The 26,543-nt window shown below is 45.0% G+C and overlaps 1 protein-coding gene across 1 annotated transcript; it reads left to right on the forward strand.

Moving 5' to 3' along the window:
- Positions 1-1,422: 1,422 nt before the first annotated feature.
- On the forward strand, positions 1,423-26,474 carry TSR2 (TSR2 ribosome maturation factor). Its single transcript, XM_077283913.1, has 5 exons — positions 1,423-1,639; positions 6,593-6,683; positions 10,094-10,185; positions 13,202-13,372; positions 25,346-26,474. The coding sequence occupies exons 1-5, from the start codon at positions 1,559-1,561 to the stop codon at positions 25,472-25,474; spliced, it is 564 nt and encodes a 187-aa protein (XP_077140028.1). The 5' UTR covers positions 1,423-1,558; the 3' UTR covers positions 25,475-26,474.
- Positions 26,475-26,543: the final 69 nt, after the last annotated feature.

Here is a 26,543-nt window from a genome sequence, read left to right on the forward strand (position 1 = left end):
TAAATGCTATATTTTTTTCTGCACGTTTTCTGCAGGTGTCTGCACCAAACTACACAATAATGCAGATTCTGCATTTCTTGGCAGAAAACGCAAGGTCAGAATCTGCGGCTTTTTTTTGGTATGTGCATACGTTGCAGATTTTTGTGCGGATTTCTTCCTTTTTTTCCCCCTGCAGATTTCTATTATGGAATGGGTGCAGAAACGCAGCAGATCTGCACAAAGAATTGACATGGTCCTTTTTTGAATCTGCTGCGTTTTCCGTGCAGATTTTTCCGCTCCATTAGCACAGCATTTTTTTGCCATTGATTTACATTGTACTGTAAATCACTTGCAGATCTGCAGCGTTTCTGTGTGGAAAAAAAAGCTGCAGAACCGCAGGAAATCTGCAACGTGTGCACATACTCTTACAATCCTCTTTGATTATTGTGGGGTTTTTTGCTGCATTTTCCCCCCTTATTTAATGTATTTTGGATGCAGAATTTTTGATTAATGTTTATAGTACAAAAAAGTTTTGTTTCTGTACTTAACGATGTAACTGTATTTTACAGTTTTTTTTTCATATTTCCCATACAAGCTTGTACGGACAAATGCGCTAAAACTCGCACGGTTTCACAGCGTCTTGAGATGCAAAATGGGTGGACTTTTAATGAAATCCCATCCACTTTGCTTGGACATTAAAACTGTGTTAAAAAAAATGCACCAGAAAAAGCGCAGCATTTACACTATGTGTGAACATGGACTTAGAGACGCGTTTGGCAAAATGGCACTTCAAAAAAAGCTACAGCTCGATTAGCAGAAAAGCATAACTTTATAAAGAGAAGTCATATATGCTGCAACTACAAATAAACAATATATATCTATAGGTCCCAACCTTCCCAGATACAGGGGCAGTCCTGGTTTGGGCCTTCACGCTGCTGTCCCGGGTGGTCTGCTGAATGCCCCTCTCACATTTCCTACTGACAGTGTAACAGGAAAGGACAAATGTGTGTGGATAAGAGGAATTATTAGAGGACATTCTCCCTCTCTATGTTCTAGGAAAGTTGGGATATGTGCACTAAGGCCATAAAAAAAATAAAAAATGAAAAAAGTGAAAAGCGGACGTCTGAACAAGGCCTAAGACGTAACTGTACCGAGGCAACATCTATATAATCATATTTAGCTGTATACACATATATATGTATATATATGTATATATACATATATATATATATATATATATATATATATATATATATATATATATATATATGTGTGCATATATATATATATATATATATATGTATACACGCACACACAAGGGATGAACCTGTATTTTAGGCACAGCTTTTTATTTTGCAAACCAAAGGGGGGACTATTTGACAAAAAAAAAAAAAAAAGTCGCATTGTTTATTAGGATTGTGAACGGATTTGACTAGTGGGGCTGTGTCTCCATGGAAACAGTGCAGTTTTCCTGTCCGCTCCGCGCTCTAGCGATCGATGCTTCGGCTTTCCATTGAGCGTCCTGTGCAGCCTCAGCCTGCGCTCGGCTATCTCCCTCAGTCACTGCAGATCCGGTGTCATGGCGGCGCGCAGCGTGGACTCACGTGGTGTGTTTTATGAAGCCGTCCAGGCGGTGCTGGGGAGCTGGCCGGTGCTGCAGGTGACAACGTTACTCACTGCTGGACGGTTAGCCCCGTAAAGCAGGCCTATATAGGGCCAGGTGTCAGCAAGTCCTGTCAGTGGGGTGCAGTGTACCTTGTGTATTAGGGAGGATCACACTACAGACCCACATTGCTTACTGTGGTTCCAGGGCTCCTCACACACATGGTTACACTGTGATCTGATTACTACTGTGATGATCGTCTCTTATCATCGCTGCATTACGTTTTCTTGCCTGTTAGCGGTAAATTGGACGGTCACATCTCTCACCAGCGTCCGTGAATTATTACTATAGGGGAACGTATGTCCCATAAAGCGTCATACATTGGTCGGCTTGGTCTGTATACTGGTTTCAAACACAACAGTCAAAAGTAACAATGTTAGCAATACAATAATTAAAGCAAAATAAGACGACCCTGCTTGTGAGAGCTTACAATCTACAAGTCGATGGCACAAGGTACTCAGAACCACCTGCTCAGTTGTTGGGAGCATCAGCGGAGACTTAGCGCTGGATTTTGTAAGTGTGAGTAAAGCTAATTTTATTTTTTTTGCTTTCAGTCTTAAGTTTACAGAAAGGTGACAACTCCTTTTTAAGCCATGTAAAATCTGCATTGTATGCATGTTGAGATCCATGACTTCATTCATAGTCACAGGAAAGCAGAGGATCGGCCACTTTGAGGTCAGCCTTCCTATGGATCCTCAGTTGTGCAAATGGCAAAAATATGCAGAGCAGCCTCTGATTTCTGCCAACAAAATGTCAGATTTTAGTTTATGTGAACATGCCTTAGGCCTCATTCACACACCTGATTTTTCCATGTATGAGAAAAATGGGCCGATTATTCGGTTCAGAGTTGGATCAGAGTATAGACCGAGTGTCATCTGTTTTTTTCATACGTGGAGAAATCTAAAAAGAAACATTTTTTTTTTTTCTACCTTCTCTATTCTGACAGTCCGTGAAAATCGGAATGCACTCAGATGTAATTTGAGTGCGGTCTGAGTTTTTCATAGACCCATTGATTTGTTTAACCAATTTTGATCTGACCCTTGGATCAAAGTCGGACATGTCTCTGTGATTTTCCGCAGACCTTTCAGTCAATGAAAAATCACTAACCTGTGAATGGCCCCATAGACTATCACAGGTACGAGGCCTATCTGTGAAAATCGGACTTGTGAATGAGACCTTATTGGTGCCATGGGTGAGATCACATATGGCTGAAACTTCACTCAGCACATGGGCAGTTGCCGCATTATTTTGCTTAGAATGATGTTGCCGTTGGCCTGCTGTGGATGAAGGGAGCTCTGGCTGCATATTGCTAGTTAAACAGTCCCTTGACTTTTCAGAGGAACAGTTTCGCTTGCAACTCTATGCATCAATTACAACCGATCACACTGTTTGTTGGGTGCAAAAACTGTCTCCATGCAAAATCAAGTGATGGTATCTAGTGATGAGCACAAGTGCACGCTGCTCGAGTGAGATGTTCGAGTCCCCGCGGCTGCATGATTCGTGGGTTGTTAGACAAAACATGCCTGACAAACACGGTCAATCCTGCATGTTTTGGTGACTGTCTCATAGTTGTGAAACATGCGGCTGTGGGGACTCGAACATGTGACTCGAGCACCCGCCATACTGGTAACGAGCACTTGCGCTCATCACTGATTTTATCCTCACTGCAGCAGATTGTTGCTGTGGTTTTCTGCCTCATGATGGCAATGAACCAGCCGCTCAGTTTTGCCTTTTTCTAATTGAGCTCCGAGTCCTCAACTCATTTGACCCAACAGTAAATTCTGAGTGAATTCCACATAACAGCGGCAGAATGGACACATGGCACCTTCCTTATCTCTGTGCTTTTTCCAACCATCCAGATTCATTCAGATCAAGGTGAGCTAAGCGTGAGAATGACATGCCGAAATACCGTAATATTGGTAATTTGCCATCTCTAGATAATGTACCATAAGTGCATTTGCCTGGAATATAGTAAATTCAATCACATGGACGGCGAGCACATATAGATTAACCCTCTGTGAGCATCTTGTGGATGCCCCTAATTTAAGCTGCACCTGTCTTATGACAAATCCACTTTACATGCTGTGATGGGGGACACTTAAAGGGAACCTGTCACCTGAATTTGGCGTGACCAGTTTTGGGTCATATGGGCGGGGTTTTCGGGTGTTTGATTCACCCTTTCCTTACCCGGCAATATTGCCTTGCGCTGGCATGTACTATGGAGGACACAGCATGAACTTCAATCCAATATTGCGGCCAGCATGCAGCCAGCGGGTAAGGAAAGGGTGAATCAAACACCCGAAAACCCCGCCCATATGACCCCAAACTGGTCCCGCCAAATTCAGGTGACAGGTTCCCTTTAACAGGTGTAGCTGCTACCACTTGTCACCCATATTGTAAAGATCAGTGATCCTACTGGAAGAAACAGATGCAGGTGGTAAATGAGACTGAGCTGCAATGCCAGACACTGCCCATAGGTAAGTGTGGCGCTATGTTTTGGGAAAAAATGACTTATCCCAATTCTGGAAAGCTCCTTTAATTTCCCAAACTCCTAGTAATAGACTGCGGACTTGCTTTACTCAGTTCCGTATGACTAGTGATTGTAAGCGTATTGCTCTTGCACTCCACTCAAGTACAGTCAGGATCTCCGCACCGGTACATGGATGGGGTAACACCCCAAAAATAAGCTCCATTTCTTACATGCATATAATGTCAACATACTTAAAAGGATTGTCCTATTAACAACCTACAGCTCCGGCAAAAATTAAAGAGACCACTGCAAAATGTTCAGTTTGTCTGATTTTTCTCTTTATAGGTATATTTTTGAGTAAAATGTAAATTGTTCTTTTATTCTATAAACGTCTGACAACATGTCTCCGAATTTCCAAGCAATACATTTTGTATTTTTTTTTCAGACAAAGAAAAATGGTCAAAATAAAAAAAACAAAAAACAGTGTTTTCAGACCTCAAATAATGCAAAGAAAACAAGTTCATAATCATTTATAAACAACAACACTAATGTTTTAACTCGGGAAGAAAAGAGAAACGAACATAAGTATCACTTATGTGTTGCTGAGATGGAATATAATTATCGCTTACCATCACTGATTGCTGTCCCAATATGGTTCTTACAGCTCTTCTTCCTAGCACAGAGGGCTTAAACCCAACCTCTGGCCACTTACGCTAAGCCCAAACTTCTGGACATTGCTCCTTCAGAACATGTGCACTCGACTTTACCATGAGCTCTCTAAGCTGTGACTTATGGCCATGACTAAGCCCAGGAAATTACTGTGCAAGCTCTTCTCCAGACCTTGTCGCAGCTGGAAATTCTAACCTAGTGTGAATAGTGGCAGAGAGTCACAGGATCCCACAAAGGAGCTGTTAAGAACAATATTGGGGCTGCAATCAGTGATGGTAAGCGATAATGATATTCCATCTCAGCAGCACTTAAGTCATACCTCCTTTCGTTTCTCTTTTATTCCTGTGGTTGTCCTCTTGACCAGTATCTGTGCAGCAGCTGTTACATGCTGTTTGTGTTGCCAATTAGCAACTCAGCAAGGTATCGCCCCTTTTCCTTGACACCCCATTGTCATCGGATAAGACCCTATTGCGCTTTTTCTTTCCCAGTTTTTATTCGTATTTCTTAACTCAGGAAGAGTTCAGAAATCAATATTTTGTGGAATAACCCTGATTTTTAATCACAGCTTTCATGCGGCTTGGCATGCTTTCCACCAGTCTTTCACACTGCTTCTGGTGAAAAAATGTAAGCAGTTCTTCTTTGTTTGATGGCTTGTGACTATCCATCATCCTATTGATTACGTTCCAGAGGTTTTCAATGGGGTTCAGGTCTGGAGATTGGGCTGCCTATGGCAGGGTTTTGATGTGGTGGTCTCTTAATTTTTGCCAGAGCTGTATATCACCTTTCAACAGGATAGTTGACAAATGTATGATTGTTGGGAGTAGAGACCTCAATAACACTCACTGATCCCAAAAACTTGTTTCCAAAGGTTGGTAATGAAACAGTAGTGAGCATGTGTGACCACTCCTCCATTTGCTAGTCTGTAAGACTAGTGCTCGCACATGCTCAGTACTGCTCCATTCACACATGGAACTTTTTAAGACCCCCCCCCCCCCCCCGATCTCTGCATTAGTGGGGTCCCAGCAGTCCTCAGTGATTGTGTGCTGTGGATACATGATATGGCTTGTGTATTGGAGAACCCCTTTAAGACTTAGGGAAAGTTGACATTTATATGGCTGACTTTGGTCAGACAAGAGCTGAAGACCCTGTTCTAACCTCTAGTTTTCGCAGGCTTGAATTTTGACATATTTTTAGCCATGTTCCCTTTATGGTTCTCGATAGTGCTGGAAACCAGTACACTAGGTTCTGCGTGAGTCATCACCATTATCTCTCACAAAGTTGTGGCATATAATTTCACACTGTCTGCCACTGACACACGGAAAACTGCTGAAACTGAGAGAAACCTTGTCTGTTCTCGTGGCGTCCATCCTGGAGAAACATGACTTTATGTGCAATATGTTCATGCTTTCTATTGTCCGTGAGGGTATGTTTCCACGTTCAGGAAACGCTGCGTGTTTGACGCAGCATTGAGCAGCATGCATAAAAAAACGCAGTGTCCAGATGTTACAGCATAGTGGAGGGGATTTCATGAAATCCCATCTTCACTATGCATTAAAAGTCGCATGCGGCAGACCCGCCGAAACGGACATGTCTTTTAAGAACGCAGCATGTCCTTACAATGCAGAAACAACGCAGGTGACCTGCCAGTGACCTCAGGTGCAGATTTGGTCAGGATTTTACCTGCATAAAATCCTGACCAAATCCTGATGCAATCCTGAACGTGGACACATACCCTTAGGGTCTCAAAGCAAGCCAGTGTCGCATGGAGAGGCAGTGTACTGTGTAGCAATTACTGTCCTTTATGTTGACAGATCGCAGTAGAGAATGGATTCGGAGGTCCTCATGTGCAGGAGAAGGCACAATGGATGGTGGGGGCGGTGTACGAGTATTTTCACACCAATTGTAAGTCCACTCACATGTATATATGTTGTACATCTAGATTGTGTTGCCATTTATCTATTTTCTTAAAGGAATATTCGCTTAATTTCTGACAGGTGAGATTCTCACTAGTACAGGGTATGAGACCTAGTGCCAACTGTGGCAAAATTTTATTATAGTCTATGGAAACTGCCAAATGTGTGCAGTACTGTAAAATCAGGGATCGCTGCAATAATATTAAAGGGATTGTCCGGGAAATAAAGGCTCAGACTGATCTTAAAAAAAAAAAAAAAAAAAAGAGAAAAAAATGATATTCAACCACTCAGCTCTCGTTCTGACACTTGCGCGTCCTTTCCCGATACACTTCGTAGAAGATTGGTCAATTTTACAAGAGGCGACCACTTGATCACAGGTTCGAATCGCCTTAGTGGACAAATTAAAGGTGTAAAATAAAAGTTTGAAACCCTCAGTAATCAAATGTAAAACAAAATTTAATACAGCTTGATGCAAAAAAAAAACAACACAAAGCCTTCTCACAGGTCCATGGTTGTCTCCTATTCATCTTCAGGAGCACACTGCTCCCCTGCCTTCCAGCTTCCTTCTTGTCATTCTTGAGTTCCACGTTGTGCACTTTCCGATGCAAAAAGCACAGTCAGGTTTGCCTCTGCAGCATCGCAGGATCGCAGGGGCACAGCAGCTATCTGGCCAGCTTCAGAGCATAGTAAAGAGCTTGCAAGCGTTGCGCTCAGGGCTGTGGAGTCGGTAAGCCAAACCTCAGACTCCGACTCTATAGCCCTGATCACCACTGATCATGTACATAAAGTGCAGCACAGATTCATCTAAACTAAACTTAGATCAGGAACAAAACAGACATTTATAGGACATTTTATAACTTTCCCAAATACTTATGAAAACATTTACAGCAAAGTCTGCATTGTACTGCTGAACCCAATGTATTCTATATTTTCAGAGTCGGTCCATTTTATACAGTCCTGGTTGTGCTCCTTGCTTAGGAAATCGGTCACTTTTCCTGCAAAGGTGTCAGTTATCCTTGGCAAGGAGAAGTAAACTTTAGAGTTTTCTTAACAATGAATAGGATTTTTTTCAGTACCAAGTATATTGGAAGTTTGCTTGTTTTTACCCATTTATCATGCTGAAACAACCCCTTTAAATTTGGCTTAATATAATAATCATATTATATCCTTAGATAATTTTGCTTTTATATTTTTCGTTAACGGGAGTCCTTTCTAGCGCGGCTTCTTTATTCTGCCAGCTATAATCTTTCAATCTAAATTTACCGTATATACTAGAGTATAAGCCGACCCCCCCTAATTTTGCCACAAAAAACTGGGAAAACTTATTGACTCGAGTATAAGCATAGGGTGGGAAATGCAGCAGCTACTGGTAAATTTCAAAAATAAAAATAGATACCAATAAAAGTAAAATTAATTGAGACATCAGTAGTTTAAGTGTTTTTGAATATCCATATTGAATCAAGATCCCCATATAATGCTCCATACAGTTTATGATGGGCCCCATAAGATGCTCTATATTAAAATATGCCCCCATATAATGCTGCAAAAATGTTGATTATGACCCCATAAGATGCTCCATAGACACATTTGCTCTGTATAATGCTCCACAAATGTGGATTATGGCCCCACAAGATGCTCCATACAGATGTTTGCCCCATATAATTCTGCACATGGCCCCATAAGATGCCCCATACAGATATTTGCCCCATATAATGCTGCACATAACCCCATACAGATATTTGCCCCATATAATGCTGCACATAGCCCCATAAGATGCTCCATACAGATATTTGCCCCATATGCTATTGCTGCGATAAAAAAATTACATACTCACCTCTCAGGCCCCCGGCACTTACTATATTCACCTGCTCCACGTTCCACCGCCGACCGCCGCTGTGTCTTCCCCGTCCTCCGCACAGACTGTTCAGGCAGAGGGCGGCGCGCACTAATCGTGTCATCGCGCCCTCTGACCTGAGCGTCACTGCAGAGGACGTGGAAGACGCAGTAGCGCCGACGGTGGAATGGGGAGCAGGTGAATATCGCGCACTGCCCCTGCCATACTCACCTGCCCCTGGCGCGTCCCTGCACATTTGTTCCCCGGCGCCGGCAGCTTCTTCCTGTAGTGAGCAGTCACATGGTACCCCTCATTACAGTAATGAATATGCGGCTCCACCCCTATGGGAGTGGAGATGGGTCCATATTCTTTACTTTAATGAGCGGTACCGTGTGACCGCTCACTACAGGAAGAAGCTGCCGGGGAGCCAGGGACCGCGCCAGGAGCAGGTGAGTATTATTACACTGCTCCGCTCCCCCTCCCCTGCCGACCCCTGGGTATGACTCGAGTATAAGCCGAGAGGGTTACTTTCAGCCCAAAAAAGTGGGCTGAAAATCTCGGCTTATACTCGAGTATATACGGTATGTTCCAAAAAGCCGCTGGTGCTCCCTTCCTTTTGGGCACCAGCAGTCAAACTACAGGGGTATTTTTGGGCCAATGGCATCCCATCAGCACCTTATGATTGTGACGCATGGGGGGTATAATGGGCGCTGCAAATAAATTTTGCTATCAGAAATTGACTTCTGCAATGGTTACACAGCAGCAATAGGAGCGAACTCTAATCGCTGCTGTTATAAGCAGATGCCGGCTGTATATGGAGCGGACCCAAGGACAGGCACGGTCCTGCTTCTAATAGAAAGCAGCCATGTTTTTGTAATCCTGAACAACTCCATTAAATTATGAGCAGAGCTGCAGCTGTGAATGTGCTTATTCAGAGCAGTGCACCCTTGTGCACTCAAAGTACTAAATAGGCTTTGTAGGAGTGTCTGAGTTTAAAGATATTCTCCCTTACGAGCCATGCTTCCTGAGGCTATGTTCACACGTTCTTTTTTTTTTTTTTTTTTTTTCCCGCAGGCAAAACCTGCTCTCTTGTCAGTAAAGAAGCAAAGTTAAAAAAACAGGTTTTGCTGAGTGTTTGACGTGTTTTTTTGCTGCATTTTTATGTTTTACTCCATTTTTGTCATGGTACATTTGTCTCTTGTGCATGCTGATAAAGTTTATTGAATAAAAAAAACATTCTGGTTCAATTTCATCAGGCACCAAAAACGCAGCAAAACCTGATACCTGCGTTTTTTTTTGGGTTTTTTTTTTTTTGCAGTGTTTTTGCACAACTCATTGCTTTCAATGGGCGAAAAGTGCAGCAAAAATGCCAACTTTCTAACATTTCTTAAAATTAGAAGCATATGGTACAGGGGAAGAAGGGCGCTCATGCTCCTTTATGTATGTGCCCTAAAGAAATATTCGGAGCAGCAGCTTGATGACTGTTTCCGGCTTACTATAAAAAGGTCATATATACAACATTTATGATGGAGTATCCTCCATGTATCGCAATTGTCTTTCTGCAGCGGACTTGGAGCAGTACGAGGTGGAGGACACCCTGCAAAGCATATTGAATGAGGAGTTTGACACCATGGTGGAGGATGGAAGTTTACCTATGGTATGGATATTTGGGGTCGGGGTGCTCACCAACTCTCAGGAACAGGGATCGCAGGTTCTTATTTATGGTGCATATTAGTTTTTAGGCTTCCTTAAAGGAACACTCCAGGCATGGTGTGTATACTGTGTATTGCTCCATGGGCAAGAGCACAAGGACCATCGCTGCTCACCTGCTTTTCTTCACAATTGGATATAACTTTAGGAAGACCTTTGTAGGACACGTGCTGTTGGAAGAGGTGTACAGAGCTAAATTCTGCTGACTTTTTCCCTATAACCCCTCCCCGCACCACGATGTAAATGGATCGGGTTCAGGAGCTGATCCTGCTTCATACAGGGCAGACGACGATTGTGTTATACAGCCGGCACCTGGCTGTAATTGCAGCAGAGCTTCCTCTGATTGCTGCTATTTAACCATTTAGTGCCTGGCAATCACTGACAATAGCATTTAAATAATTACTGAGTGGCTATGCACCCAAACGTCTTGGTGCCGATGTGTTACCCTGGGGCCTTATGAAGACCCCCATCTTCCATCTTGGTACGCCTGTGAAGACCAGATGGAAACTGTGCTTTAGCGAGGATCATTATTTTTATAAAGTGGAGCTCAAAAAAGAGCTAAAACATGGGTCAAATATTATAAATTTAAAAAAAAAAAAACCTTTTATTCCTCTGAAAATAGACTTCTTTAATTCCCCCCCCCATTTATTAGTACATTATATGGTAAAGTGAATGTTGTCATTCAAAACTATAAATTGCCCCCACAAAAAAAAGCAAGGCCTGGCGACGGGGAAAAAAAGTAATGTCTCTTGGAAGAAAACAAAAACAAAAGTTCAGAAATGAAAAATTTGATAGGTCCGCAAAGGGTTAATAATTTTACAGCAGTTTGCAGTCAGTGAATGGCAATGTTCTTGTTATATCCCAGGGACCGAGAGACCACCCCTGATTATACTCTGGGAAAACTAGTGCTTGTTGCAAGAGAAAACTAATGCAAAGTCTCTTCCATTCACTGACCGCAAGCGTGATCTGTGAGGATTCGCAACGGGAAGTTAAAGGTTTGTGTAACTCTCCATTGCACAATAATTGACCTTAACTTTACCAGAATCTTCTCGGATACAGAAGATATAAGAAGGGGTTACCTAAGGCTCCCGTCAGACTGGTACGGGAAGGTTTGCCGTGGGCGTCACTCTGTTTCTATATTCGGCTGACATCTGGGGCCTCTCCCTACAGGAGTCGACACCTATTGTTACTTACTGACCATATGTTCTGTTGTCTGGGAACCTGAGGACACGTTTATACTGATTTGTAATTCCAAATTGTTTTTGTCCCTGAATGCAAAGATAACCAATGTTCTAAATAGCCTGGAATATTTGCTTCACAGTTCAGGCCACTAGATGGCGACCTTCTGTTCAGCTTGTCCAACGTCTATAGTCAAGTGTAATCAGTCTCCAACAGCAGAGGCACAAAGTGGGGGCAGGTCTTTGTCTCTACAGAAAATGGGGGCGGGTCTTTGTCTCCACAGGAAGTGAGTGCGGGTCTTTGTCTCTACAGGAAGTGGATGCTGGTCTCTACAGGAAGTGGGGGCAGGTCTTTGTCTCTACAGGAAGTGGGGGCAGGTCTTTGTCTCTACAGGAAGTGGGGACAGGTCTTTGTCTCTACAGAAAGTGGGGGCGGGTCTTTGTCTCCACGGGAAGTGAGTGCGGGTCTTTGTCTCTACAGGAAGTGGGTGCGGGTCTTTGTCTCTACAGGAAGTGGGGGCGGGTCTTTGTCTCTACAGGAAGTGGGGGCGGGTCTTTGTCTCTACAGGAAGTGGGGGCGGGTCTTTGTCTCTACTGGAAGTGGGTGCGGGTCTCTACAGGAAGTGGGGGCGGGTCTCTGTCTATGGGAAGTGGGGGTGGGTCTTTGTCTCTACAGGAAGTGGGGGCAGGGCTTTGTCTCTACAGGAAGTGGGTGCTGGTCTCTACAGAAAGTGGGGGCGGGTCTTTGTCTCTACAGGAAGTGGGGGCGGGTCTTTGTACAGGAAGTGGGGGTGGGTTTTTGTCTCCGGTAGTGAAGGTGGGTCTTAATCTCTGTTCAGGAAGTGGCGGCGGGTCTTTGTACATGAATTGGGGTGGGTCTTTGTACAGGAAGTAGGGACAGATCTTTGTCACTGTGCAGGAAGTAGGTGCGGGTCTTTGGTACTGTGCAGGAAGTAGGTGCAGGTCTTTGGCACTGTGCAGGAAGTAGGGGCGGGTCTTTGTCTCTGTACAGGAAGTAGGGACAGATCTTTGTCACTGCAGGATGTAGAGGTGGGTCATTGGCACTGTGCAGGAAGGAGGGGCGGGTCGTTGTCTCTGTTCAGGAAGTGGGGGCTGGTCTTTGTCTACAGGAAGTGGGGGCGCGTCTTTGTCTTTAAAGGAAGTGGGGGTGGGTCTTTTGCTGTACAGGAAGTGGGGGGGTCATTGTCTCTATTCAGTAAGTGGTGCTGGGTCTTTTGCTTTACATGAAGTGGGGATGGGTCTTAGTCTCTGTACATGAAGTGGGGGTGGGCCGTAGTCTCTGTTCAGTAAGTGGGGACAGGTCTTTGTCTCTGTACAGGAAGTGTGGGTGGGTCTTTTTCTTGACAGGTAGTGGAGGGCGGGTCTTTGTCTATCTACAGGAATTGGTGGGCTGGTATTTGTCTTAGTATAAGAAGTTGGACCCTGATGGTAAGCTCCTGCTCTTCTGTCTATCACACTCCATACAGAGGCAGCTTCCAGGTCAGGGCAGGCTAGCCTTTGGACACAGGCAGGAGCAGTACATACTAGGAAGTAAGGGAAAGGTTGTTGCTGCAAGCACACATAATTTTTGGACATATTGCAATGGTATAGGCACCAAAAGTATTAAGTTTTGCCTGAGGTGTTCCTTTAAATAGCTTCCACTAATCCAGCACTTCTGCTTTTGCTTCTTCATATACTGTAGATTTCAGACTATTGAGTATTGCCAGATTAAGACCCTTTGCCATTGTATATTGCTTGTGTTCTGAGGCCTGTCTCATTTCCCAGATTGCCCAGCAGCTCTGCATGTTCTACTCCCAGTGCAGACATGGAGACACCGTCAGCGTGAAAGATAAAATCGCTCAACTGTCTCAGAAGAAGTATAACGTGAAGGCCAATGTGCAAGAAGTGGGAGCGGCGGAAGACGGGGAGGAGAGCAGCAGTGACGAGGGCGAGGAGGTACGAAGCCCCGAGATCTGCTTGAATTTGTGGATTTGTGGCTAAAGTGAATATATTGTGCACTTATACTGACAGCAAGCAGAGATCTTCATTTTAAAAAAAAAAAAAAAAACCTAAATAGAAAGTGTACAGGAGGAGGTGAGCTGTGACATCACCTATTGTGAATGGTGGATCTCGTGTTATCTACTGTATATAGAGGTGTTATCAGTCATTGCACAGGAGGAGGAGGTGAGCTGTGACATCACCTATTGTGAATGGTGGATCTCGTGTTACCTACTGTATATAGAGGTGAAAATAAGGCAAACACAACAGGCAGTAATACAAATATAGTGTCATACTACTATAGGGAAACATCTTGTAACAGCCTGTAAATGGAAATGTGCAGGACACACTATTGCTTACCACAAGAAAAACCACTAAATAAAATTAGTGCCATTGTCCAAGATATATGCAAGTCATAGAAAGTTTATTATAAATACAAAAAACAACAAAGAATGTGGGCATAAAAATAGGGGGTACGCGATGGAATATAACATGGAAGCAAGGAGCCAGGTGTTAAACACTGCGTATAACCTGAGTACGTAATGCCAGGTAAAGCGCATCAAGCTAAATGTATACAAGGATCCATACCGACAGTAATGAAATAACAATAAATCTAAGTTAAGAACATGCCATACGGAACCACAGTGTAAACATACCAGTATACGCAGGGAACCACGCTGACTTCAACCCACCCCGACGCGCGTTTCGGTACAATCCTTCTTCAGGGGGCGTACCACGAATGATCCCTCCAAAGTTTTATAGCTACCAGAATGCTGTAACTGACCAATGCGCAGTCTCCCCCGACCTCGCCTGCCAGCGGCGGGAGATACGGGCCCATGTCACCCAGCGTGGGACCGCGGACCGGAAGTAGCAAGGGAGCTGAACTACAACCTGCGCATGGCTGGAAATGCAACTGCCGCCATTTTAGAAAGGGGCACAACCGACATCCACATTATAATAGCAGCAATATATCAAAATACACCGTATACAGGGGGTGCATACAACGATGTAAGTATAAAGCAGATTTGCATCGCAAAAAATCGATCACAATGCAGGTATGCCAAGAAGTATCACATAATGTGATGTCAAGATAACAATAAACATTAAATAAAACAGATCACAATAATTACTATATATATACAGATGTAAAAACATCCATGAAAAAATACCAGGTGAATATAACCACTATACAGAACCAACGTAAAACATCGTATATCACCGCATAGGATAATTGAACAAGAAATAACTTATATATGTATATAACAGGTGTAGATATTTTTCAAGGAGTCAGTAGACAATGCAGCATCCCGGAACCGAGGATTTCCATTGTAGCCAATATGAAGGTATCATGGCAAAAAACAGTAGACACTAAAACATAAGCATAGAATTAAAATCAAGTAAAAAAGCGACCATGTAAATGGTGACACGTAGTATTGTTGCAACAGCCGAAAAACTAGAGGAAGGGTACAAAGGAGAGACATTCATTGAGGCCAAACGGGTGGACCGTGTTGAGTTGCCAGATCCATCCTCGTCTCCAGTCTCCCCAGACGCCTGGACAGATAGCCACCCCGAATATTAATTCTAATGGCATCAATACCACGTACCCTCAATAGAGTACTGTCACAATCATGTGATTCCTTAAAATGTCGGGGTATAGTTTTTAGGGTGGATGGCTCCGTGTGGCTAGCTGCCGCCTGTATCCCCAAAACATGTTCTCTGATGCGGACTTTGAGCTGCCTCGTAGTGAGTCCAACATAAATCAAACCGCACGGACATGTGGCATAATAAACCACATATCTGGTAGTGCAGTTGATATGTTGTCTGATTTTATAGCTCTTGGTCCCATCAGAGTTGGTAAATGTGTCACAACGATCAATATTGGGGCATGCAACGCAACCGCCACATGAAGTACAACCCACCCTTTTCGCAAACCTGGCCAGGAATGTGGGTTTATGATAGTTGGCATAATGGCTAGAGACGAGATGGTCCCTCAAATTTTTGGCACGTCGAAAAGCCATAGAGGGATTTTCCAGGATAAATTTGGAAATAACCGGATCCACCTTCAGAGAATCGGCCAAGCATCATGGCGAGAGGCATGGCAACTCAACACTGTCCACCCGTTTGGCCTCCATGAATGTCTCTCCTTTGTACCCTTCGTCTAGTTTTTTGGCTGTTGCAACTATACTACGTGTCACCATTTACATGGTCGCTTTTTTACTTGATTTTAATTCTATGCTTATGTTTTAGTGTCTACCGCTTTTTGCCATGATACCTTCATATTGGCTACAATGGAAATCCTCGGTTCCGGGATGCTGCATTGTCTACTGACTCTTTGAAAAATATCTACACGTGTTATATACATATGAGTTATTTCTTGTTGAATTATCCTATGCTGTGATATACAATGTTTTAGGTTGGTTCTGTATAGTGGTTATATTCACCTGTTAATATATATTCACATTTCATCGTATGTTTTACGCATTATTGTGATTTCTCCTTTGCCTCATTGGGGGACACAGACCATGGGTGTATGCTGCTGCCACTAGGAGGCTGACACTAAGGCTACTTTCACACTAGCGTTTTTTTCAATATGTCGCAATGCGTCGTTTTGGCAAAAAAACGCATCCTGCAAAAGTGCTTGCAGGATGCGTTTTTTTCCCATTGACTAACATTAGCGACGCATTTGCGACGCATTGACACACGTCGCAACCGTCGTGCGACGGTTGCGCCGTGTTGTGGCGGACCGTCGGCTGCAAAAAACGCTACATGTAACGTTTTTTGCTGCCGACGGTCCGCTTTTTCCGACCGCGCATGCGCGGCCGGAACTCCGCCCCCACCTCCCGCACTTCCCCGCACCTCACAAAGGGGCAGCGGATGCGCTGGAAAAATGCATCCGCTGCCCCCGTTGTGCGGCGCAGAGAACGCTAGCGTCGGTAACCTCGGCCCGACGCACTGCGACTGGCCGGGCCCGACGCTAGTGTGAAAGTAGCCTAAGTGATACAAAAGAAGTTCGCTCCTCCTCTGCAGTATACACCCTCCTGCTGGCTCTCAGCTAACCAGTTCTTGCTTAGTGTCCGTAGGAGGCACACGGACTGGTCTGCCATTCAGACCCCAAAAACTTTTTACCTTTACAGCGGACGAATGGGGCGACGGATTCTTTCATGTTCCGATCTCCCCGAACCAACAACAGGCGAGCACAGGAGTTTTACCTCTCCGTATCCTCTCCTGCGACGTGGGAAGCCACTGCCTGAGCTGATTCTAGGGGCGACGGGCCCCTCCAAGGGCACCGATCTCCCCCCTCCCTTATCAGACGAGCACTGGAGTGTCACCTCCAGTATCCTCTTCTGCAGCCAGGCCTATTGCCGGACATTCAGCCCTGACCACCAGGTTATACCCTCGGCTGTTCAGAGGCACTTTCCAGCGTGGCCTCTGAGCAGCCCCCACTGCACCAACACTATTAAAAGCAGATGATGCAAGAAGGCGGACGGTTCCTCTCCACCTCCAAAGGGACGGTGGATTGAGGGCTTTTCTTTATCCCTGCACCGTCCAAACAGCAGCAACAGCACAGGATCCTTTCTAAGTGCTGGGGCTTGAGCAGTGGAGGCTCTGCACAACCGGCGTTTTTTTGTTGTTTTTTTTTCCCTCGTTTTCCCTCGTTCGGCGCCGGCTGGCTTAAAAAATGTAGCTCCCGGCTTCGGGTTTGTGTAGGCCGCAACCCGGAACTCCGCCCTTGCTAGGCCGCTCTTCAGGCTCCGCCTCCCTATTCAGGCGCCTCTCATTCAGGACAAGAACTCTATTGTCGGCGGCCATCTTCTTCCTCCTGCCATTTCTGGACACAAGCTCTTCCGGAAGTGGCTGCTGCACGCTCTGGCGGTATTCAGCGCTGAAGACAGCGCTATTCCAGACGGGGGACTCAGAATCCGGGTAAGGAGACAGCATACTCTCCCTCCGCACCCCTTCCCCGCACTCAGCGGCAGCATAAAGGGACTAGCGTTCCCTGTTGTTTAATGCTTACGACCTACAATCTCTGGTCTTAAAGGAGCATGACCAGCAAGTGACTGGCAATCCCTAGTCTATAAGGCACTCATCCAGCATGTCCTGGTCTTAAGGGTACATGAGCGCCTTCCCAGGTCTTAAAGGCGCATGTCCAATAGCTGCTGGGCTTATAGGTACATGTCCAGTTTTCCCTGGCCTTAAAGACACATGACCAGCATTCCCTGGTCTTAAAGGTTCCCTAGTTTTAAAGAGACACATGACAATTTTCTCTACTCTTAAAGTCTTGACCAGCCAGAAGCCGGTCACCTTTAACAGGGTACTTAGCTCAAATGAGCGCAGGAGCCCTCCGTCACCGCCATTACCAGCTCTTCCCAGAGTACCTAGTTCCCCCCAAGGGGCTTCGCATCTGGCGTAATCCATGGCTTCTCTGACAAGAGATTGAGCCCTCTGGTTTGAAGTGCTCGTAAGACCAATATACATGGATCCTCCCCTACATGGGAGCTTTAGGCTAGCGGGGGCAACATGTATTCTAGAAACGGAACAAGACTCCGCATATGGATCCGGATCTGGACTCGCCAGAGCCTCAGAACAGGGTCCCTCAAAACGAAAACCCTTAGTAGTGCATTTGCAATTTTCCTGGACAGCAAGCGTCCGGATAAGCGACTCACTGGCGAGCACCATGGTAGCGCAGTGGTAAACACCGTGAATAATCGCAAATGGACTTGCTCTAGAAACAGACTCTACTTCAAGCGTCATGAGATGCCATGCCTGGTTTAACTTTTTTTTTTTTTTAAGGGCGATGGGTCCTTCAAAGGACACCGATCTCTTCACACCAGCATCAAATGAGCACATGGAGTGTTTTTCTCCACGTATACTCTGGGCAACGGGTCCTTCAAAGGACACCGATCTCCTCACACCAGCATCAAATGAGCACACGAAGTGTCACTTCCACGTATACTCTGGGCGACGGGTCCTTCAAAGGACACCGATCTCCTCACACCGGCATCAAATGAGCACATGGAGTATCGCCTCCACGTATACTCGCGGCGACGGGTCCTTAAAAGGATTCCGATCTCCTCACACCATCATCAAATGAGCACATGGAGTGTTGCCTCTACGTATACTCTGGGCGACGGGTCTTTCAAAGGACACCGATCTCACGTCATCATCAAATGAGCACATGGTGTGTCCCCTCTACTTATACTCTGCTACCACCGGGCCTGATGTCAACCCAGTCCTCCAAGGGACTTGATCCCCGTATATGTACAGATGCCTTTCTTTTTGGCGTCTGAGCAGTTCCCCTCTGCATCACCACTATTTAACGGATGATGCGAGGAGGCGGACGAATCCTCTCCACCTCCCTGTTGAGGTTGGTTGATTGAGAGTTCATCCTTTTATCTCTGCACGTTCAAAGACGGCAGCAACTCAAGAGATGGGTTCTTTTCCTCACCTGGCGGATGCAACCGCGCACTTCGCTACCTGGCACCTGCCAGTATTCCTGCCCGATGGATCATCTTTTAAAAATACCATGGACTGTCAGACAGTGACTCGTTCCGTCTTGCGGCATCGAGTTCAGCGCTTTGCCCTTCCTTAACCCACACGGGTTACCAGACCAATGGTCTCCTGTCGGACACCTTAGCTACTTTCATTTACAGAAAGATTGGAGTAGTGTCCGCAACACATAGGAGTGTCCTATGTAAAATATACTATACACCTCACCATAGGGTGCTTGGTCTATGAAGTTTTTTTGTTACTGATGGTTCCAGTGTTGGTCTATATTTGCATCAGATCAATTATCTCCCCTCCGGAGACAGTACAGCGGGCCCTTCAAAGCGGGAGGCTTTCTGGTGCACGCTTCTTTGAATGCGGCTAGTTGCCCGGCGCTGTCTGCAGCGAATCCCATTTCATTCAGCTTTATGGATCAGAGAACGGAAGCATACTCTGCGTTCAAAAAAAAATAAGAAAACCTCTGTCACCACTCCCTTACAGAGTGGTCGCTTATTCGGTGAATAGTTGGCAGTGTTCCCCACGTGGGCAAAACGGATAGCAGGGTCCTATAGATCCAACCAACAGTGGAAGGGTTGTCCAGGACAGTCTAGATCTGAAGGATCTTGGTTCCAAAAAGAGGACCGAAAGGGAAGACCGTTCCTGGAACTCTAAACTTCTAACAAGCTTCAAAAAGGTCATCCTCCTTCGGATGGAGTTCCCCCACTCAGCCATCACTTCAATAGGAATTTTTCCTGGCATCCATCGACATCGGGATGCTTACCTTCACAAGTCACGACCTTGCCATTCGGCTTTGCTACTGCTCCCAAAGTGTTTGCCATTATCATGGCGGCTGTCATGCCCCTGTGGCACTCTGGGTGCGTGGCCATCCTCTCCTATCTGGTCGACTTCCAGCCGTCCTTCCAGGATTACGCTGAGCCCGTCTATATACATATATACCTTACGATACCCTTCCTCACCTGGGCTGGCGGATAGTCTCAGACAGGTCTTCCTCGTTTCCAGCAGAGCAGATATCCTTTTTAAGGACGATCCTGGACACCTCCAGAGGGTTGGAATCCTCCCTTGTAACAAGGCCGTGGTACTTCAAACAGGGAGCCACCGCACTTGGTCACTCATCCCCTCATTCCAGGCCGGAATGGCCATCCGGCAATTCTGGCAAATGCCAGAACGGCCTGTCTGGTCGTGGGCTATCTCTTCTGCTACGTCGTTAAAAGAAGCGGGTCCTCAAGACAGGGCTGCTTTTCAGCCCCGGTCCGTACCTGCCCTCATTCCATCCGATTTGCTATGAGTATCTTTGGGTAGAATAATGGCAATGGAGGCAGTTCCCTTCGCTCCGCTTGTTTTTTTCTACAGGTCATACAGGTTTCCAAAGGGTAATCCTTGAGCGTCTTTCTCATCCGGGAGAGATCCCTTCTTCTGGTTCAATGGTTGCTAGTAACTACGGAGCGTCCCAGCTCAAGGCCTCTGGTTATTTCGGAAATCCAGTCTCCCGATCTTTTTTTTTTTTTTCTGGGGATCCCAACGGTACCTCTGCGCCTACAGTAGGCCCAATGCTCTCTGGCAGGTCTCCCCATCCAAATTCAGTTGGATATTATCACGGCTGTGCAATACATCTATCATCTAGCAGGTACCCACGGTCAGACACCTTGACCTACGTACCTTACCCTCTCTGATGGGCCGAGGTCTATCATCCCGTGATCTCGGCAGTAGTCATTCCAGGAGTATAGCTCTGGGCGGCAGCTTCTCAGTTGCCAGGGTCTCGCCTCAAGTGAGTGGAAAATTCTTCCGGAAGTCTCCCAACATATCTGCCTTTCCTGGAGCACTCCAGATGTAGATCGGATGGCGTCCAGCCTGAACGCCAATATACTTGAGTTAATGATTCGGCTTCGAGACCCAATAGCCATAGTAGTGCATGCTCTGGTTCTTCTGTGATACCAGCTCCTTCTCGCCTTTTCCACTAGTTCCGAGGGTCTTTAGGAAACAGGAAGGCCCCAGTGATCCTGGGCATCCGCGTTGTCCAGGTCAATTCAGACGAGTCTTCGGAGCTGGCCGCTCTGTTCCTTCAGATCTTTTTTCCTTATTTCCATCAAGGCAAGGTTGTCCTCAGCCCGTCCCCGTTCCTTGTTTCCAAGGGGGTATCGTACTTCCACTGTTACAAGGGCATCATTCATCCTTCTTCTCTTTCAGCTCCAGTCCATAAAACGGAATGGGTGCTCCATTCCCTGGACAATGTGAGAGCCCTGAGTAAGTACGTGTCGAGGACGGCGTCCTTTGAGAGGATGGACACCTCATTTGGACTTCCTGGCATTTTTTCAGGAAGGGCTTAGCCGTGTCTTCGGCCATGTTAGTCTGGTGGATTCTTTACACATCCAGAAGTCCTTCCGTGTTAGACGTCAGCCTATTTCCACTCCACTCGATTGATCGAGGTTCCTTGGGTTCTAGACACCAGGCGTCAGCAAAGTGCGTCTGTCAACTTTGCGGGTTCATCCAGCCCGCATGCACCCTTGAAGCACCATATTTCCCAGACCTCCGCAGACGTGAATCTGGGCAGGCGGACTCTGCAGGCCACGGTGGTGCACTTGTAAGTAGCGTTACACAGGGTCTGATCTGATGATGTTCCCGCCCAGGGACTGCTTTGGGACGTCCCACAGTCTGTGTCCCCCAATGAGGCGAAGGAGAAATAGGGATTTTTGTGTACTCACCGTAAAATCCTTTTATCCGAGCCATTCATTGGGGGACACAGCTCCCGCCCTGTTATTAGTTGTGCTTGTTTTTTTATAATTATGCTGTTTTCTCATATATAATTTCACATTATATATATATATATATATGTATGTATGTATGTATGTATGTATGTATGTATGTATGTATGTATGTATGTATGTATATACACTCACTGGCCACTTTATTAGGTACACCATGCTAGTGACGGGTTGGACCCCCTTTTGCCTTCAGAACTGCCTCAATTCTTCGTGGCATAGATTCAACAAGGTGCTGGAAGCATTCCTCAGAGATTTTGGTCCATATTGACATGATGGCATCACACAGTTGCCGCAGATTTGTCAGCTGCACATCACCACCACCAGCCTGAACCGTTGATACAAGGCAGGATGGATCCATGCTTTCATGTTGTTTACGCCAAATTCTGACCCTACCATCCGAATGTCGCAGCAGAAATCGACTCATCAGACCAAGCAACGTTTTTCCAATCTTCTACTGTCCAATTTCGATGAGCTTGTGCAAATTGTAGCCTCAGTTTCCTGTTCTTAGCTGAAAGGAGTGGTACCCGGTGTGGTCTTCTGCTGCTGTAGCCCATCTGCCTCAAAGTTCGACGCACTGTGCGTTCAGAGATGCTCTTAGGCCTACCTTGGTTGTAACGGGTGGCGATTTGAGTCACTGTTGCCTTTCTATCAGCTCGAACCAGTCTGCCCATTCTCCTCTGACCTCTGGCATCAACAAGGCATTTCCGCCCACAGAACTGCCGCTCACTGGATTTTTTTTCTTTTTCGGACCATTCTCTGTAAACCCTAGAGATGGTTGTGCGTGAAAATCCCAGTAGATCAGCAGTTTCGGAAATACTCAGACCAGCCCTTCTGGCACTAACAACCATGCCACGTTCAAAGGCACTCAAATCACCTTTCTTCCCCATACTGATGCTCGGTTTGAACTGCAGGAGATTGTCTTGACCATGTCTACATGCCTAAATGCACTGAGTTGCCGCCATGTGATTGGCTGATTAGAAATTAAGTGTTAACAAGAAGTTGGACAGGTGTACCTAATAAAGTGGCCAGTGAGTGTATATATGTATGTGTGTATATATATATGTATGTGTATATATATATGTATGTGAATATATATATATATATATATAATGTGTGTGTGTGTATATGTATATATATATGTATATATATGTATATATATATATATATATATATATATATATATATATATATATATATATATATATATATTTTTTTTTTTTTTATATATTATATGCACTACATGCTATACTGCTTTTGCACCAAACTGGTTAGCAGGAGGGTGTATACTGCAGGGGAGGAGCTAACTTCTTTTGTATTACTTAATGTCAGCCTCCTAGTGGCAGCAGCATACACCCACGGTCTGTCCCCCAATGAATGGCTCGGAGAAAAGGATTTTACGGTGAGTACACAAAAATCCCTATTTTTTAATATGATTGCAATGTATTGGGGTATTTTTTTCATGGATGTTTTGACATCTGTATATATATAGTAATTATTGTGATCTGTTTTATTTAATGTTTATTGTTATCTTGACATCGCATTATGTGATACTTCTTGGCATACCTGCATTGTGATCGATTTTTTTGCGATGCAAATCTGCTTTATACTTACATCGCTGTATGCACCCCCTGTATACGGTGTATTTTGATATATTGCTGCTATTATAATGTGGATGTCGGTTGTGCCCCTTTCTAAAATGGCTGCGGTTGCATTTCCGGTCATGCGCAGGTTGTAGTTCAGCTCCCTTGCTACCTCCGGTTGGCGGTCCCGCGCTGGGTGACATGGGCCCGTGTCTCCCGCCGCTGGTAGGCGAGGTCGGGGGAGACTGCGCATTTGTCAGTTACTGCATTCCGGTAGCTATAAAACTTTGGAGGGATCATTCATGGTACGCCCCCTGAAGAAGGATTGTACCGAAACGCGCGTCGGGGTGGGTTGAAGTCAGCGTGGTTCCCTGCGTATACTGGTATGTTTACACTGTGGTTCCGTATGGCATGTTCGTAACCTGGTTTTATTGTTATTTCATTACTGTCGGTATGGATCCTTGTATACATTTAGCTTGATGCGCTTTACCTGGCATTACGTACTCAGGTTATACGCAGTGTTTACCACCTGGCTCCTTGCTTCCATGTTATATTCTGTCGCGTACCCCCTATTTGTATGCCCACATTCTTTGTTGTTTTTTGTATTCATAATAAACTTTCTATGACTTGCATATATCTTGGACAATGGCACTAATTTTATTTAGTGGTTTTTCTTGTATATAGAGGTGGTATCAGTCATTGCAAAGGAGGAGGAGGTGAGCTGTGGCATCACCTATTGTGAATGGTGGATCCTGTGTTCTCTACTGTATATAGAGGTGTTATCAGTCATTGCACAGGAGGAGGAGGTGAGCTGTGACATCACCTATTGTGAATGGGGGATCCGGTGTTATCTACTGTATATAGAGGTGTTATCAGTCATTGTACAGGAGGAGGAGGTGAGCTGTGACATCACCTATTGTGAATGGTGGATCCAGTGTTATCTACTGTATATAGAGGTGTTATCAGTCATTGCACAGGAGGAGGAGGTGAGCTGTGACATCACCTATTGTGAATGGTGGATCCTGTGTTATCTACTGTATATAGAGGTGTTATCAGTCATTGCACAGGAGGAGGAGGTGAGCTGTGACATCACCTATTGTGAATGGTGGATCTCGTGTTATCCACTGTATATAGAGGATATACCTTTCATTGAAATCCTTTCTGTGATAACTAGAATGCTGAAAATTCTTGTGTAAAATACAGAAAGTGGGAGTCTAGCATAATGCCAGTCTAAAAGATTTTTTTTTTTTTTTTTTTTTTTATTTAGATTTCCCAATATGATCATTTCATTGTGAAAAAATCAAACAAACTTTTCCTTACTTACCCTCCCCAGGTCCAGCACTGTGTCTCCACCATTGATCCGGCCTCCATTGTGTGGCTGCAGCGGTGATATCACTGCAGCCAATCAATGAGCCCTGTGGATCATTTGGTCTACATAAGCAGGGCCGTTGGGCTCAGCGAATGGCTGCAGAGATGTCAATGTGACGTCGGTGTAGCAGCGGACACCCAGGGCCGGAGTCGATGATGGTGGGTAAAGCACAGTTTTTTCTTGGGGGGGGGGGGGGGGGTTATACCTAACTGTGCACACAGGGAAATGTCTAAAACAAAAGTAATCGCTGACTGTCCCTATGGGAGAACCCAGTAACGAGTTGTCTGTTCCCCTGCAGCGCCCCCACAGGGGTAGTGAGACATTACTTCTTTTCTATTGAAATCAGTGGGCTGACCATGATATATATGGACTTGCTGGGTCCTCCAGGGAGACCTTTTTTTTTTTTTTTTTACTTTTTTCAAGCTGCTGAAAAATAGGAGTACCAAAGGGAGGACCCTGTCTATTGACTCTTTAATTCCCTAATTAGGGCTATGCATTTTGTAAACCCCACCACCACTTTTTTTTTTTTTTTATATTAATATGGGCTGTGACTAATCCCTTGCCATAGTAGCATCATCATTAAAGTATCAGCGACTCTCACATCTAAAGGACTGGTGTTATACACTTCTCAATCAACGGATGCCTTTGTCTCCAGGCAGTGGTGAGGCTCGTGCGACTGATGGCAACAGGCCGTGATTAATCATATCTTCTGTTACAGGCAATGGACTGCGAGACGAGTGTAACTACTACCCCCACAGCAACTACTTCTACTGCATCTGGTGGGCAACCGGAGGATGGAGAGCCAGAGGCCGATGGCTGGACGGTGGTGCACAGGAAAAAGAAGTGATCTGGACTGTTTCACCAGTGCTTCCACAATTGCACCACAAGGTGGCACCATATTACAATGCACAATGGACCTGCTCTATGCTGTATTTGCATGGAAAGACTCGGGCGGAGGAACCATCAGGACACAGTAGCCCCCATCATAAATCACCTGCAGTCACAGATTGGTTTAATCATTCTCAAATACACCCATAACGGCTCTGTATAATCCGATGTGATCACCAAAACGGGGCGTTATATGGCCATAGCAGCCGTACACCACATCTGGCAGCGGGATGCATGTATGACCGATCTGAGCAGGTTCCTGTTTTTTACCAGTCTACTTAATTTATCAGGAGACATTTTAACAAATTTTGTGTGAACATCCATTATTTTATTTTTTTTCAATCATTAATGCATTACCGGGTGTTAAAAGGATTTTCCATTATTAGTTCTGCTTATGTTATGCTTCCTTCTAGCGCCACTGTTTGTCAGTGGGCTGAGTCAGGTATTGCAGCTGAACTTCTGTCACTTCCTTATCCCCTTCCCATCTTTCACTATAGGTTTACAGGGGAGTGTGAGTATGGAGCAGGCTCAGGAGCAGAGCCCACACCTTACAACTGCTGGTGCCAGCTGCGTTATACAGCCCACACCAGCCTCTAACATAATAATGAATCACACCCACCCTACACTTCTACAATACAGAAAAGAAAACATATTTGGTATCAACATGTCTGCAACAGTCAGAGCTATGAAAACATCAAATAAAAAAAACTGAATTTCTATTATTCACACAACACATCATCCCCCAAAAATGGCAGTACAAAGCAAAAAAAACTTTGTATGTACTCCAAAATTATACCAATAAAACATACAGCTCAGCACGCAAAAAACAAGCCCTCACACAGCTATGGGAAAATAAAAAAAAAATACAGGTCTCAGGAAATTTTTTTTTTTTTTTTTACAAAGTTTTGAATTTTTATAAGCAGCTAAAATAAATGAATATATAAATTGCCGTAATCTTACCTGGAGAATCATGTTGTCGGGTTCTTTTTACCACTCGATGAATGCTGCAAAAACGAAAAGCAATGGCA

Source organism: Ranitomeya variabilis, chromosome 2 (assembly GCF_051348905.1).
Source record: "Ranitomeya variabilis isolate aRanVar5 chromosome 2, aRanVar5.hap1, whole genome shotgun sequence".
NCBI classification, from domain to species: domain Eukaryota; kingdom Metazoa; phylum Chordata; class Amphibia; order Anura; family Dendrobatidae; genus Ranitomeya; species Ranitomeya variabilis.

Coding starts and splice junctions, on each gene's coding strand:
- TSR2 (XM_077283913.1), top strand. CDS start 1,559: ATGGCGGCGCGCAGCGTGGACTCACGTGGTGTGTTTTATGAAGCCGTC. Junction 6,684..10,093: donor CGAGTATTTTCACACCAATT/GTAAGTCCACTC, acceptor GTCTTTCTGCAG/CGGACTTGGAGCAGTACGAG. Junction 10,186..13,201: donor AGGATGGAAGTTTACCTATG/GTATGGATATTT, acceptor CTCATTTCCCAG/ATTGCCCAGCAGCTCTGCAT.